Source organism: Citrus clementina, unplaced genomic scaffold (genome assembly GCF_000493195.1).
Source record: "Citrus clementina cultivar Clemenules unplaced genomic scaffold, Citrus_clementina_v1.0 scaffold_9, whole genome shotgun sequence".
NCBI classification, from domain to species: domain Eukaryota; kingdom Viridiplantae; phylum Streptophyta; class Magnoliopsida; order Sapindales; family Rutaceae; genus Citrus; species Citrus x clementina.
Window position 1 is genome coordinate 14946782 of NW_006261964.1, and position 16750 is coordinate 14963531.

The following is a 16750-nucleotide window of genomic DNA, read 5'->3' on the forward strand; positions in this document are numbered from 1 at the left end:
GACATTAGGAAAAAATTGTAAAAACAACTAAGATATTGCAAATCAGTATCCCTAAATATTAGGGATTAAATCTCCTAAAATATGGTATTTATGTCAACACATAGCTGTAAAATACAGCTGATATCTGCAACAATAGTAAACAAACAGCTGTCAAATATAGGTGACATTTGCAATACTCCCCCTCAAGCTGGAGCATAGATGTTCTTCATGCCCAGCTTGCATACAAACTCTTCAAACTTGAGTCAAGGCATTCCTTTTGTCAACATATCTGCAGTTTGTTGTTTTGTAGGAATATACACCAAATAGATAACTCTAGTTTCCAGTTTCCCTTTAATGAAATGTCGGTCTACATCCACATGTTTTGTCCTCTCATGATGGACAGGATTATGAGCAATATTAATTGCTACCTTATTGTCACAGTAAAGTTGCATAGGATTTTTTTTTATTAACTACAGTTCTTTGAGAACACGTTTTATCCACATAAGCTCGTATACTGCATGTGCTAGTGCTCAAAACTCTATTTCTGCACCGCTTCGTGCCACTTTACTTCGCTTCTTGCTTCTCCAAGTCACAAGGTTTCCCCACACCTTAGTACAATAACCTGTTGTAGACTTTTTATCCATGACGTTTCCAGCCCAATTCGCATCGACAAAGGCTTCTACATTCCCTTTTTCTCCCTTCTCAAAATAAAGTCCCTTTCCTGGTGTTGACTTCAAGTATTAAAGTATCTCGTTTACTGCCACTAAGTGAACTTCTCTTGGAGAGTGCATATACTGGCTCATATTAACTAACTACAAAAGCAATATTAGGTCTAGTATGAGAAAGATAAATTAATCTCCCTACTAGTCTTTAATATCTCCTCCTTTCCACGGGTGTACTATTTTCTTCAAGACCCAACTTGCTATTTGGTTCAACTGGTGTGGCAGTAGGTTTACAGTCAGTCATGCCAGATTCTTTTAGCAAATCTAAGGTGTATTTCTATTGTGTAACTAGAACACTGTTAGCTATTCTAGCTACCTCCATTCTTAGAAAATAACATAACGGTCCAAGATCCTTGATTTCAAACTCACAAGCCAATTTTGCCTTCAATCCTTCTAGCTCTTCTTTGTCATCCCCTGTTAGTAGAATGTCGTCAATATACATAATAAAAATAGCTAACTTCCATTCTTTAGACCATTTGTAGAGCATTGTGTGATTGGCTTGCCCCTGAGAGTAACCATAGTTCTTCAGGACTTTCCCAAATTGGCTGAACCAGGCCCTAGGATACTGTTTAAGGCTATAGAGAGACCTTTTTAACCGACAGACTCTTCCAGTAGGTCTTTTTTCTTCGAAACCATGCAACATACCCATGTAAACTTCCTTTCCTAATTCTCCATTCAAGAAGGGATTCTTGATACAAAGTTGGTTGAGAGGCCAATCCAAATTTAGAGAAAAGAGAGAAAGATCCTTATAGTATTAAGCTTTGCCACTAGGGCAAAAGTCTCTAGGTAGGCCACCCATAGGTTTTATACTTGTCCACACTTCCATCAGCCTTATATTTGATTGTAAATATCCACTTGCACTTCACAATCCTCTTATCTTTATGCCTGAGTACAAGGTTCCATATGTTATTCTTTGTTAAGGCTGTCATTTCTTCTTGAACAATTTTCTTCCGCTCATTTGACTCAAAAGCTTTATGAATGTTTCTTGGAATAGTGGTATTAGATAGATTAGCCACAAAATTCCTATACTCCTTAGATAGATTTGCATATGACAATAACTTGTAGATAAAATGTTTGGTGCAATTTCTCACTCATTTCTTTATCGCAATAGGCAAATTTGTGGACTTCTGAGCTTCGTTCTTAACATATTTAGTATGTGGGTTTTGATCCTCCCTTAGTTCAGATCTTGGTTCTGTTTGGTCTATAAGTGGTTGTACTTCTTGAGTTTGATTTTTCTTTCGTGAATAGACATGAAACTCACCTATTGGTTCCTCTAAATGTGAATTGGCTTTTATCCCTTCATTTCTTGGTGACACTATTAGTTGATTGAGTTATATAGTGTTATGTAAGCTAGGCTAGAGTGAAGAGGTATTTGGCAGATTGGGTTCTAAGCTGGAATTACTAGGCAGATTGGGTTTTAGGCGGGAATTACTGGGCATATTGGGTTTTAGGTTGGAACTATTGGGCATATTGGGTTTTAGACTGGAATTACTAGGCATCTTAGGTTCTAGCCTAGAATTATTAGTAGGCTGAGAGGCTGGTGTAGTGACCTCGGTTTGGATAGGTTTTAAAATGTCAAGAAGATCCCAAGAATTATCTTCTCTCAAATTCTACCCCCGAAGAGTATTACTTAGGTAAAAAGGCTAATTTTCAAAGAACTTGACATCCATGGTGATGGATAATTTTTTTGTAAGAGGATTATAGCACTTGTACATTTTCTTAGTAGAAGAATGTCCTAGAAACAGACACTTGATGGTTCTACGCGACAACTTTGTTCTTTGAAGACTTGGAAGATATACAAAAGTTGTACAACCGAAAGTTTTGAGTTTGAGGTAACAAGGTGATTTTGTGGGTAGTTGTCAAGAAAAACAGAAATAGGTGTCTTGAATTTAAGAATTCGAGAGGGCATACGATTTATGAGATAAGATACTGTAAGAATGACCTCTCCTCAATATATTTTTGATACATCAATTGTGAACATAATGGCCCTATCAACCTCTAAAAGCTGTCTGTTTTTACGTTCCGTAACCCCACTTTATTGTGGTGTTCCAAAATAAGAACTTTCGTAGACAATTTCTTATTGTGATAGGTAACTCCGTAAAATAGAATTGAAATACTCAGTTCCATCATTTGTATGGAGTACACGAATGTCAGTTTGAAATTGAGTTTTTACCATGGCATGGAACTGTTTAGAAGTTTGTCTAGCTTCGGATATTTCCTTTAAAAGGTACACCCAAGTGGTCCTAGAGTAGTCATCTATGAATGTAATGAACTATTTTACTTTTGACAGGTTGTTAACCCTTGAGGGGCCCCACATGTCACTATGAATCAAAGAGAATAGTTGCGATGGTTTATAAATACATGCAAGAAATAGAACACATGTTTGTTTAGTCATTTGACAAAAATCACAATGTAATAAACTCGAATCTTTATTTTTGAATAAGGAAGGAAACAAGGTTTTTAGATATTGAAAGTTAGGGTGGCTTAACTTATAGTGCCACAACATTATTTTAGAACAAACAAATTTACATTGAGAGACCTGAGCGTGTCCTTTCACAGACCCTTTAGTCTCAAGATAGTATAGCCCCTCATATTCCTTCACATTCCCAATCATCCTCCCCAATCATTTTTTAATAAGGAAAGAAACAAGGTTTTTAGATACGGAAAGCTAGGGTGGCCTAAATTGTAGTGCTACACATTATTTTAGAGGAAACAAATTCACATTGAGAGAACTGAGTGTGTCCTTTCACGGGCCCTTTACTCTCGAGATGATATAGCCCCTCATATTCCTTCACATTCGGAATCATCCTCCCCAAGATTGGATCATGAAATAAACATTTAGAACCACATAATTTAGCTACACAATTTGTGTCCTTGGTAAGTTTACTAACTGAAAGAAGATTACATTTAAGATTTAGGGCATGTGAAACTGAAAAAAGAGTCAGACAATCTGATAGTTTTACTGTTCCTTTTTCTAGCAACAGTGGATAATGATCCATCAGCAATCCTCACTTTATAATTACCTGGACATAGAGTGTAACTAGAGAAAAATTGAAAAGACCCTGTCATATGATCTGAGGCCCTTGAATCAACAATCTAAAGACTCTTTTCGAGGGATTGGATGCTAAGGGCTAATAGGTTACCTGTATGGGCTATATTACAAGTAAATGAGGTCATGTCATTTCCTTTTGCTTGCTGATTTTGTATGAGGAGCTATTGTAGCATCTCAAATTGATCTTTGGTGAGGGAAAACTAATTAGTTTTCTTTGTCACCATTCCTTTTGCTTCCTGCTGGCGTTTTGGTTGCCAATCTGTTGGCCTTCCATGAAGCTTTCAGCATGAGTCTCGGGCATGTCCTTCTTGTGGCAATAGTCACAGTAGGGACGTTCTCCATGTTTTTGTCCCTTCTGATTAGATGATTGATCTGTTTGTCTTGTTTCGTTCATCAGTCCCATCAGGACTCTCTTTCGACTTTCTTCACATCTTACCTCAACAAAAGCTTTTCAGATGGAGGGTATAGGATTCTTTCCCTGTATTCTGCCACGAACTTCGTCAAGTTCTTTGTTGAGTTCATAAAGGAAATCAAAGAGGCGTTCTTTATCCAAGATCCTCTTATATTTGATGGCATCCTCGTAGCAATGCCACTGGAATTCATAGTAGAGGTCGAGTTCTTGCCATATATTGTTCAGAGAATTGAAAAATTGAGTCACTAAAAGACTCCTTTGCTTCTGGTCACGTAATTGTGACTTGATTTCAAAACGAGCCGCATTCCCATGGTCAGAGTAGGTTTCAGTCATGGCTTCCCAAAGCTCCTTTGCAAATGGTAGGAAGAGATAAGTCCTACCAATATCCACATCCATCGAGTTGATCAACCACACTTGCATTATTGAATTTTCAATATCCCACTACGGATAACCAGAATCCAAGACATCAAGGGCTTTGGTTTCCCTTGTAATATACCCTAATCGGCCTTTGCCACGAAGAAATAAGGTGATGGATTGAAACCATTACAAAAAATTTCGACCATTTAACGTGTGCATAGTTATTTGCAAAGAGGGGTATTCGGTACCTAAGGAGACGAAAGAGATGTCCTGCCTTGTTACAAAACTGGAGGAAATCTCAGATTCTTGTGCAGGGCTTGTTTTCTTCTCCATTGGAAGGCTTGAGACTTTAGAATGGAAGAAGAAGAGAAAAAAAATTAGAGGCTCAGATCAAAAGAGCTTCTCTGATACCATAAAATCATATTTCTCTTGTTTTTAATCTCAATTTTTCATACTATACAATAAAGAAGAATACCTATTTATATACATTAGACCTTAGGAAAAAATGGTACAAACAGCTAGGATATTGCAAATCAGTATCCTTGAAAATTAGGGACTGAATCTCCTAAAATCTAGTATTTAAGTCAACACATAGCTGTAAAATACAACTGACATCTACAACAATAGTCAGTACACGGCTTAAAATACACCTAACATCTGCAACAAGTTTATATAATTTATTATTATTTTATAATAATATTTTCTATAAATAAATCATCAAATCCCTACAAAATCTCTTTTTAACGTTAGAATTAACAATTTTTATCCTATTTGTTCTTATAAAATCTCTATTTAACATTATTTCGTTAAAACTCCATAAAACCCAAATATTTGTTAACTTAGTATTAACTTGATTAGCCGCGAATACTTTTAATTATTAAAAAATTAGTTTTTCTTTTTTTTTAACTTTTAATAGGGTAGAGTTTAATTTGAGCCTTTATGAAATAAATTACGAGAGGCTTTAATGAATACAATTAATATTAAAATTAATTACATATGCTAAATAAGTAATTGAATTTAGGAAGAAATTTTAGTCCATGAATACTCCAGGCCCCGTGGTCACTCATTGGATCGGTCGAGGTTGTTATTACTTAGACCATTAGATAAGTCCAGGAGTTGGATCCAATTATATTTCTTGCCGCCAAGTCACGAGAAGCATTTCGAAGAAATTTCCAGGAAGGAAATAATCACTTGATTTCTCCATCATGGCAGCCCCCATGCAGCTGCAAACCAAGCCGTTTCCACATTTTCTTTTTAGTTAAAGTTCGTTGGTTCAACAATAAAAACGAGTTGGCGAAAATTCCACGTTCAATGCAATTTTTTTTTTTTTTAATTAGCCATGTACAGAATATGATCAAGTCTGATCAACCCATACGTACCGTGAAATCTATTGGTCAACCTACGTTTTCTTTTTATTATCTTTTTTTTATTTCAGCCATGTACAGAATATCATCAACTCAGAAACTTTTGAATATGATGAGGCAGGTTTTCTTGTACCATTGCTTAACATGTTACTTTCATCAAAAAAGAAAGAGGAGGGAATGAAAGCAACCGGAGAACGATAGCATTCAAACATTTTACTATGAGCTCCTCTCGTATCATTAGTCAACATTGAATTTCATCGAAAAGAAAGAGGAGGTAGGATCAATCTGCATAAACTGACTTTTCATTCGATTTCTCTTTAATAATTGTCCGTCGGAATTGGAATTTTACAAAATTAAGTAGCAAAATTTCTTTTGTTAATTTTTTTGTCAAACAAAGTAGTAATCAATAATTCCGGTCCTCTTCTGCAAAAATAATATTAAAAAAAAAGTCTCAAATAGAAAAAGAAAGTTGCACCACCACCTTCATTGTGATTACTGAGAGGTTTCATCGTAAATATGTTTTCTTCTCCATTTAGTCTTTGAGAGTTTCTGTAGCATATGAAGCAAACGTCAATTAGCTATCTAGTCATTTACATTGAGCAAATATTTTGCTGAGAACAAATCATGAGTACAAGCCATCAGAAAGGCCATTCTACTAAACAGAAGCCTGATCAAATCATACGCCGGCCACAACTATCAGAATCAAAGCACGCGCACAAAGGGAGCCACACTAGCCAGACCAGTGACGAGCCCAAGATAACAATTCCTGTTGCGAAGAAAGAAATCACAGCCAATCACAGCGATTGCGTTAAAACTCTTCATACAATTAGGTCCTTTGAACAAAAGTCGGAGAGGACGGAAAAAATGAATAAATCCTACCAAGAGTCCTCCTCTCAATCTCAACAAAATCAGCAAAACAGTATTCAAACGGCTCCTGCTACCCCTAATGGGCCAAATCCAAGTAAGCCTGGATCAAATCCAGTACTGCATGGGAATCCTCACTCTCCGCGTGGGCGCCGAGTCAAGAGAGTTACTTGCTTTAGTAATTAAGCTATTCCAGAGGCCTGGTCCAGGTCCAGTGGTAAGGAGACTCGGGTTCTGAATTGCATGAGTTAACAAGAAAAATACTTTAAAAAAAATAAGCTTTTTCACTCTATTGAAAAAGTTTAACTAAAGGAGTGGTAATGATCCGTGAGATAAGTTTCTGAGTTGTACTTGTTATCCTAGTTATAATAAAGTTGTTTTATTTGAGGAGCTTGAAATTAGTTTAAAAAGTAAATAGATTTGTAATTTTACTTTTTAATTTTATGAATCTTTGAATGAATGCCTCTTTAAAATCTTTTTTCTATTTTCACTGAAAATATTTATTACAACCTCGTCTGATAAATGTGCTTTCAATTTATTCGACTTTCATTAAATAAGGTGTTTTTGTTCTGCTTCGATCAACTATTCCATTGTTATGAAGATGTGATATGACAACGTTGTTATAAATAATTATGGAGAACTTCGAACATCCGTGAGAAAGGAACCGACCATTAATGAAAATGGTGTATGTAATTTGAAGGTTAAAAAATATTAAATGGTTGAATTAATTTTGAACTTATTTGACGTGTAGACTAAACTAAGTAGTCATGTTAAAAGAGTTTCAACTTTGTTAAAATCATATTTCATTAGCATCAAAAGTCATCCTAAGAATTGTTAGCCTCATGGGGCTCAGCAATAGGACAACAGAAAATGAAGTTAAATGGTTTAAGATCCATTCTCTTATTGGTTTTCAGAGAAATGCGGCAACATTTTCTTCAAAACTCCTTACTTAAGAATGTTGAAGTTGGAGAAATTAAATAATTGGTGAAATGCCTCGATCCAACAAAACCTTAGGTACAATTAGTTTTTCTTAAATACCTTACCACAAGATTTTCTTTATTTTGATCTTAGTTTATTACAATCATTAAATGAAGTCTTACTTCTTTTTAAATTCGAATTTGGATGATCAATAAAAGAAAGCTATTTGAAAATCATTGATTCTAGCTTAGGCAATACAGTAAGTAGAGTCACTTGTAAATATCAATTAAATTGTAACAATTTCAGAAAAAAAAGAAAAAAGAAATTTCAACAATTTATATTTTAACATTTTCAGCAATTTCAGATTGTAACTATCAACAACTTGCATCTTGTGCGAGTTTGTAGATAACAAATTTTATCTACTGTTGTTAAAAGCACAATTTCTTGTTAGGGCATATTATCCTTATTCTTTACTGATGATTATTGGATTATTCAATTTACAAATTCACCTTCATGAGCATTATTGACAATTGTGTAGAAGTTTCACACCACCCTTGCTCATTCTAATTTCTGAGGAATATTTGAAGAATATATGTGTTGGGAAAGAGACTCACACAAACAACTACAAATTAAGTGGAAACAACTTGCGTCTTGTGCGAGTTTGTAGATAACAATTTTTATCTATTGTTGTTAATAACACAATTTTTTGTTAGGGCATATTATCATTATTCTTTACGGATGATTATTGGATTATTCAATTTACAAATTCACCTTGATGAGCATTATTGACAATTGCGTAGAAGTTTCACACCACCTTTGCTTATTCTGATTTCTAAAGAATATTTAAAGAATATATGTGTTGGGAAAGGGACTCACACAAACAGCTACAAATTAAGTGGAAATAAGACTCTTTCCCTCCTTGTGTGATTAAAACATGAGATATACTACAAATAAATAAGTAGAAAAATAAACAAATAGAATCCAAAGCAATAAATCAACCACAAACGATAAAAAAATTTTATGTAAAAAATCCAAAACGAAAAAATCATGGGATCGTAACCCGATATAATCTTTTACTATATTAATGAGATTACAACATAAATTTTTCTCTAGATAATACTATAGGTTAATAACATTTAAAATCTCAATAGTCTTGTCTTACAATAACAACTTAATATATGTCTCTCCAACAAATGATTATTTTGAATAATAATCAAGCAAAAGATAAAATGAAAATTAAGACTGGTAAAAATTGTAGAGAGCAATCCATGAACTTACTCTCAAAATTAAAAAAAAATTAAATTAAAATCAAATTTTGAACGTGCAATCAAAGATTAAAATTTTTTCCCCAAAGCCAAAGAAATGCCCGTCTTTCATTTTCTCTCTCTCGCCTTTTTCTTCTCCCCTAATGTCAGCCGCCACTGCTTATTCTACGTGCTTTTCAAGACCTCCTTTAATGCAAAATATCATTTAGCCCCTTCATGTTTTTTTCAATTATAACTTATGTGAGCTTTGGGCCAACTACATAAGTTGAACCCAATAATATGCTTCTCTGTTATGCAGTTTCAATTTAATTTGTTGCTAGTTATATAGTGAACATCAATTAGCTGCAAATTAAGATTTAAAAAGTACTGAAACTGAAGAGCAAATTAAATGATGAATCCACTGAAGAAAGCCATAAAAAACTGACTGATTTTTCGAGCCAAGGTTGCCCTCAAACAAGTAAGTTCAATGAACCATCCATCGTAATCTGAATTTTCATTTGATTTCGCTCTAATTGGCCATAGGAATTTTTCATACTCTCATTTTATTTTTTTAACTTTAGTAAAGACCATGGCATACGAGTGTGATAATATTGTAATTGCAATGATAAGCAGATGGCTAATGAAATTGCTGATCAATTATCAATTCAAATTGGCGAAAAGCTTCGCGATCAATTTCCAATATGGTCTGGTCGTAGTATTTTTGAAGTACCTGCATATCTGCGTAATGTGTATCAAGATGCTTATGAGCCAAATATACTTTCAATTGGTCCATACCACCGTGGCAAAAGTCGCTTAAATGCAATGGAAGAGCACAAAATGTGCGATCTCAAAGTGCTTCTCTGGCGCAGAGGGGAATGTAATGTCACAAGGTATGTCACAGCTATAAGAACACTTGGAGAAAGAGCTCACAAATGTTATGCAGAATCTGTCAGTCTCGAACAAGACCAGTTCGTGGAAATGATGCTGCTCGATGCTTGCTTTATGACCGAGTGATTCCGGAAGTATTCTATGTCAAATTTGCGAGGAGATGATGATCCCATTTTCAATCTGCGTTGTATCATCAAGAGGTTACGCCGTGACTTGCTATTGATTGAAAATCAACTTCCCTTCTTTGTCCTTCACGAGTTCTTCGCCATGACCATGATGCCAAATGACACAGAAGATTTCCATGGGATGATTTATTCAAGCACAACTATGCTTGTTACAATTCGTTAGCCAAGTTGTTATAGACACGTGAGAGCTAACACAAATAACTAACTAATCCACATCAGCCTAAGTGAGCTGATTAGCTACTGTCAAGCACATAATAACATCATGAATACGACTGCTCTGCTTCTTCTCATTTAATCATCTTCACTAACATCCCCTCTTGAACTGGATTTCTCTTCTTGTCATGTCTACTCTGAACTTTCTCATTTGACCAGCCATGCCAACTCTGATCTTTCTTATTTGACCTTATTTGACTAGCTTCACTAACATCCCCTCTTGAACTGGAGTCTCATTACTTCTTTTCCTCTTCTTGTCTCATTTCATCAATTTCACTGACATCCCCTCTGAAACTGGAGCATTGAGGATGAACATTTAACTTACTGCGCAAGTAATGAAATTGAGTAAAAGTAAGAGCCTTGGTCAACACATCTGCTGTTTGATCTTCACTTGGCACATAACACATTGTGATTTCTTTTGAAGCAACTCTGTCTCTGATAAAATGAATATCCAGCTCGACATGCTTTGTTTTTGCCTGATACACTGGATTGTAGGCTAAAGCAATTGCACCTTGGTTGTCACACCACATAATTGGGATTGTGCTCAGCTTGATTTGAAGTTCAGCAAGCAGAGATTGAACCCAAATGACCTCTGAGGCAGCATGAGCTAGAGCTCTATACTCAGCTTCTGTACTAGACCGCGAGACAGTAGATTGTTTCTTGGAAGACCATGAAACCAAATTGGAACCAAGATATACAGCAAAACCAGCCACTGATTTCCGATCATCTCGATCACAAGCCCAATCTGAGTTTGAAAAACAGTTGATTTGCATAGCTCCACAGTTATAAAATTGGAGTCCAAAATGAATTGTGCCTTTGAGATATCGTAACAGTCTTTTGCAAGCATCCCAATGAGAGGTTTTAGGATTAGGTAAAAATTGACTAAGTTTGTTTACAGTGAAAGCTATCTCTGGTCTAGTAAGTGTGACATGTTGTAGTGCCCCAACAAGACTTCTATACTGAGAGACATTTGGAATATCAGTCCTTGAGGCTTTAGTGAGATACTGACCTGTAGACATTGGTGCAGGAACTGGACTGCAATGGACCAAGTCATGCTTTGCTAAAACATCAGCAATGTATTTTGCTTGAGATAAATGAAGTCCATTCTGCAAATTTGAAACTTCAATACCTAAGAAATAACTGAGTTCTCCAAGATCTTTCAAGGAAAATGTCTTCTGCATATCGTGAATAACTTGCTGAACTTTAGTTGAGCTAGAACCTGTGATGATAATGTCATCGACATATACCAACACCAAAATCAGGTGACCATTTTCTCTCTTGTAGAAAAGTGAATTGTCTGACTTAGAATTCTGAAATTGCCACTGAGAAAGCATGGTTGTTTCGAACCTAGCAAACCAAGCTCGTGGAGCCTGCTTCAAGCCATATAATGCTTTCTTTAACTTGCAAATATGCTGTGGTTTATGAGAATTGATAAACCCCTCAGGCTGTGCCATATAAACTTCTTCATCAAGAATACCATTTTAAAACGCATTGTTCACATCTACTTGTCGAAGCACCCAATTATTCATGACTGCAATGCTTAAAACAACCCTGACAGTAGAAGCTTTTACCACTGGACTAAAGGTTTCAGTATAATCAACACCATGAATCTGATGAAAACCTTTAGCCACTAGCCTTGCTTTGTACTTTAATATAGATCCATCAGGATTAGATTTTATCCTAGAAACCCATTTATTTCCAACAACTTTGACAGGAGCAGTAGGCAACACCAATTCCCATGTATGATTAGCTTGCAAAGCTTGGAACTCTTCTTGCATAGCCTTGAACCATAATGGATCAGATAAAGCTTGAGTGATAGAAGAAGGTTCAGATGGTTGAGCTAAAAGGGCAGTAAGATAAGATTTTGGTTTGAAGATACCAAGCTTAGATCTAGTTAGCATAGGATGACCAATAAGAGGTGGTACAGGGAGAATATGTGGTGGATTATCATTTGAGGAGGAGGAAGAATGCTGCTGAGAAAGAGGTGTAGCATTTTGATGAGGTAAAATATTTGAAGTTGAGGGCAGAGAAAAAGATGGAGATGATACCTGAGGTTGAGAAGTAGTTGATACTGGAGCTACAGAATCAAATGCTGAAGTTGTTGCTAAAGGATCTGGAATGTGAATAACAGAAGAAGGACACTCAGAGACTGTTTGAGAAGACATTGGGACTGAAGAGAAATCAATGCCAGAGACATAAGGAAAAAACTTCTCATCAAAAACCACATGATTATAAATGTAGACTCTTCCAGATGAGTGAAGACACTGGTAACCCTTCTGATTTGAGCTGTATCCAATGAAAATACGTCTGCCAGACCTGAACTCAAACTTGTGTCTATTATAAGGTCTTAGATATGGAAAACAGGCACAACCAAAAATTCTAAGACTAGAGTAATCTGGTTTCTGATTGAAGAGCTTTTAATAGGGTGAGATGTTGTTTAGAACTGGTGTGGGAAGTCTATTTATAAGAAAAACAGCAGTATGGAATGCATTCCACCAGAATTTGAGAGGAAGATGTGCTTGGGCAAGTAAGGTAAGTCCAATATCAACAATATGTCTGTGTTTTCTTTCAATCATCTCATTTTGGTGATGAATATGTGGACAAGGATGCCTAAACTGTATCCCTGAATTATTAAGGAAGGAAGAAAAAGATCTGAATTTCCCACCCCAATCGGTTTGAATGACTTTGATGCTCTTTTGTAAGTGTTGTTCAATAAAAGTTTTAAATTTGATAAACACTGGCAGTGCATCAGACTTTGAACTCAGGGGAAATATCCAAGTAAACCTGCTAAAATCGTCTAGAATGGATAGATAGTAAGCATAACCTTGGGTTGAATTAACATGGGAGGGTCCCCAAAGGTCTGCAAAAATCAGTTGCAAAGGTTCTGTAGACCTAGATTGAACAGAGTTAAAATGTAGCATATGATTCTTACCAAACTGGCAAGCATCACAGAAGTCTAAATTTTGAATTTTATTAACACCAACAAAATTATTACAAGAATTCAGGACTGTTTTCAAAACATGAATGGCAGAGTGCCCCAATCTTCTATGAAGAAGATTTACATCAACAGCTTTTGTATTAACAACAGACATATAAGACTCTTTATTTTCCTGTGAAAATTTTGAACTAGACATTTCACAGGCTGAATATGGAAGACAAGCAAACAAAGACTGAAGTTTGTTGTGACCAAGATAGACTGAACTGACAGCAACAGACTGAGAGTTTGAAGTAGGACTTTGAACTTTATAGAGACCTCCTTTAGCAACACCTTCAAGCAATACGATCCTTATGCTCCTGGCCTTAATGAGACAAGAGATGCCAACAAATTCAATTGTAACATTATTATCAGCAAGTAATTTTGAAACACTAAGCAAGTTTTTGGTGATTTTAGGCACATATAATACATGATTAAGGGTTAATGATAGAAGAGTGTTTGTAGCAAGCTTAACTGATCCAACATGTTCAATAAGCAATGCATTACCATTACCAACAAATAGTTGTTCAGTTCCAATATAAGCTTTAGGGTTGACAAGCTTACCTAAATCATTTGTGATATGATTAGTTGCTCCACTGTCAATATACCAGGAAGGATCTTCAATGATCTCAGGATTTGCAGCATAAGTAGCTTGAGCTTGAGCTGGTGGTGCTGAAGAGCTAGGCATTCCATTAGTGACATTTCCAGAAAAATATGGAGAAACACCATAAGTGAAACCAGGAGTAAAAGTATTATAGGGATTAAAAGGTGTATAGCTTGGTATGAAAGTAGGATCCGAGTAAGCCACATTGGCTTGAAATGATGCTCCTCTTGGCATATAAGGATTCAAAAAATTTTGTCCAGGAAACATTAAACCTCTGCCATAACCATTGAATGACCTGCCTCTGCCATATTGACCTCTGAAATTTCCTCTACCAAAATTCTTCTGAGGAACAAATGAAGGATTAAACCTGTTTCTGCATTTGTTTGCTCCATGTCCAGGAATGAAGCAAATTTGACAGATAATATGGAGAAACACCATAAGTGAAACCAGGAGTAAAAGTATTATAGGGATTAAAAGGTGTATAGCCTGGTATGAAAGTAGGATCCGAGTAAGCCATATTGGCTTGAAATGCTGCTCCTCTTGGCATATAAGGATTCACAAAATTTTGTCCAGGAAACATTAAACCTCTGCCAAAACCATTGAATGACCTGCCTCTGCCATATTGACCTCTGAAATTTCCTCTGCCAAAATTCTTCTGAGGAACAAATGAAGGATTAAACTTGTTTCTGCATTTGTTTGCTCCATGTCCAGGAATGAAGCAAATTTGACAGATAATATCTAAAGAGTTTCTGGCACCAGCAAACTGAGGAGTATTGTTGTTCTGAAAACCACTGTTATCATTTCCAAAACTACCTCCAGTGTTTTTCTGATAACCATTATTATTTTTGCCAGAGTATTGACCTTTCTGAGCAACATTTGCAGACATATGATGCATGACTTCACTAGCAAGTTTCCCTTTCTTTGTTCCATTCTATTTTCATGATTAAGAAGCAGTGAATACAAATCATCTATAGTAATAGCTCCTTCCCTTGCTAGAACAGCAGTTATCAAAGATTCATAATCTGAGGAGTCAAGACCATTCAGCACATGCATAACAAAATCATTAAGCTCAACTAGTTTCCCTGCTAAGGCTAAGGTATCTGCTATACGTTTTATTTTAGCAAAGTAATCAGCCATACTCATATGTCCTTTCTTAACAGTTTGAATTTGCATTCTAAGAGTTTGAATTCTAGCTTGTGATTGAGAAATGAACATACTGCTAAGTGATTCCCACAGTTGTTTTGAAGTTGTACAATCAATTACCGTAGACAATAGACTTTGCTGAATAGAGGACATCATCCAACTCAAGAGGAGTTGATTTGTTTTCATCCAAGCAACGAACTCTGGATTTACATATCTGGACTCACTAACATCTGATCCTGAAGCTTCTTCAGTGTTGAAGAGTGAAAGAAACTTCTCTGGACACTTTCGATCACCATTAACGAAACCTTCGAGACCATTCCCTTTGATTGATGTCAAGATTTGAGTCCTCCACAAAATGAAATTGTTTTGATCCAGCTTAACTGTGTAAAGGAACTAAAAAAAAGCATTGGGATTGGGTAATTTTGCCATTGGTGGGTTCGGTACCCTGGATGGAAAACTAAAGTAAATAGTTTTGGCCAGTTGGGAAAGTTAAGAAAATAAAGGAAAGGGGAAAGGGATTTCCATTATGGAAACTTTATAGAATTTTCTGATTTAACTTATCCAGTGCCGGCTTTCACCCCACTTATATAATCCAAGCACAGCTATGCTTTTTCCATTTCGTTAGCCAAAGTTGTTATAGCCCCGTGAGGAGCTAACACAAATAACTAACTAATTCCACGTCAGCCTAAGTGAGCTGATTAGCTACTGTCAAGCACATAATAACATCATGAATACGACTGCTCTGCTTCTTCTCATTTAATCAGCTTCACTAACATAGTGGAATTTATGCACCTTAACTGGCAGCCTTCACCTTCAAGGATGAGGAACAACTCAAAGGTGACAGCAGACAGAAAATATAGAGAGGTGATTCGTTGCGCCACAGAGCTTGAAGAAGCTGGAATCAAGTTCATGCAGGCCGATGGAGAAAGCTTGTTTGATGTGAAGTTTGAAAATGGAGTAATGAAATTCCCAAGATTGAATATTGATGACGACTCTGATCCTTTTTGGAGAAATCTCATGGTCTATGAGCAGTTCTCTTCCAAGGACGACACTCTAAATTATGTGACTGATTATATGAATCTCATGGAATGCCTCATTGCCTCTCCAAAAGACGTGGAATTACTTTGTCAGCACGGAATCATCAAAAACCGCATAGGAGATGATCAAGTGATTGCCAACATTTTCAATACCATTGGTTTCTTTCTGGTGCTTTCCCCTGAGAGTTATTACTCGCAACTGTTCTACGATGTGAATAAGCATTGCAGCAGGCGTTGGAACAGATGGATGGCCAACTTGAGACACACATATTTCAACAATCCATGGGCATTTATTTCCTTTTTGGCTGCCCTTTTCCTGCTTCTACTATCTTTTGTTCAAACTTTGTTCACAGTCCTTCCTTTTTTTGAAAAACGATAAGTTCTGCTCCAATGAGAAGGCATTCATGTGGTGGTAATAATGAGAGAAATGTCAATTTGAGAGCTGTGGTTGCCATGTTTACTGTGTCATACGCAACTTGAGTTGCTTGCTGCTAGCTCAGGATAAGTAATACTCCAGTTTCACATGGAGGTTGACTCGTACGTACTAATAGCAATACTTATGAAACTAATATAACAACTCATTCCGTCGAAAATTAAAACGAGTTAGCAAAATTTCCACGATCAATACAATCTTTTACTAGCCATGTGCGAAATATGAAGTTTTGTCTTGTCTATACATACTGTGTAGTCTGAGCCTAAAGCATTATGTCAAAGACTTGAAGATCATGAGGTCTCCTTGCATCATTGGTGAGCATTATATTTCATCAAAAAGAAAAAGGAGCGAGGTAGAATCA

General features: G+C 36.1%; 1 protein-coding gene across 1 annotated transcript; it reads left to right on the forward strand.

Annotated features, from left to right (window-relative positions):
* The first annotated feature begins 9545 nt into the window (after positions 1 to 9545).
* On the forward strand, positions 9546 to 16335 carry LOC18032748 (UPF0481 protein At3g47200). The gene is made up of 3 exons (XM_024186641.1): positions 9546 to 9860; positions 9936 to 10133; positions 15724 to 16335. The coding sequence occupies exons 1-3, from the start codon at positions 9546 to 9548 to the stop codon at positions 16333 to 16335; spliced, it is 1125 nt and encodes a 374-aa protein (XP_024042409.1).
* The last annotated feature ends 415 nt before the right edge of the window (positions 16336 to 16750 follow it).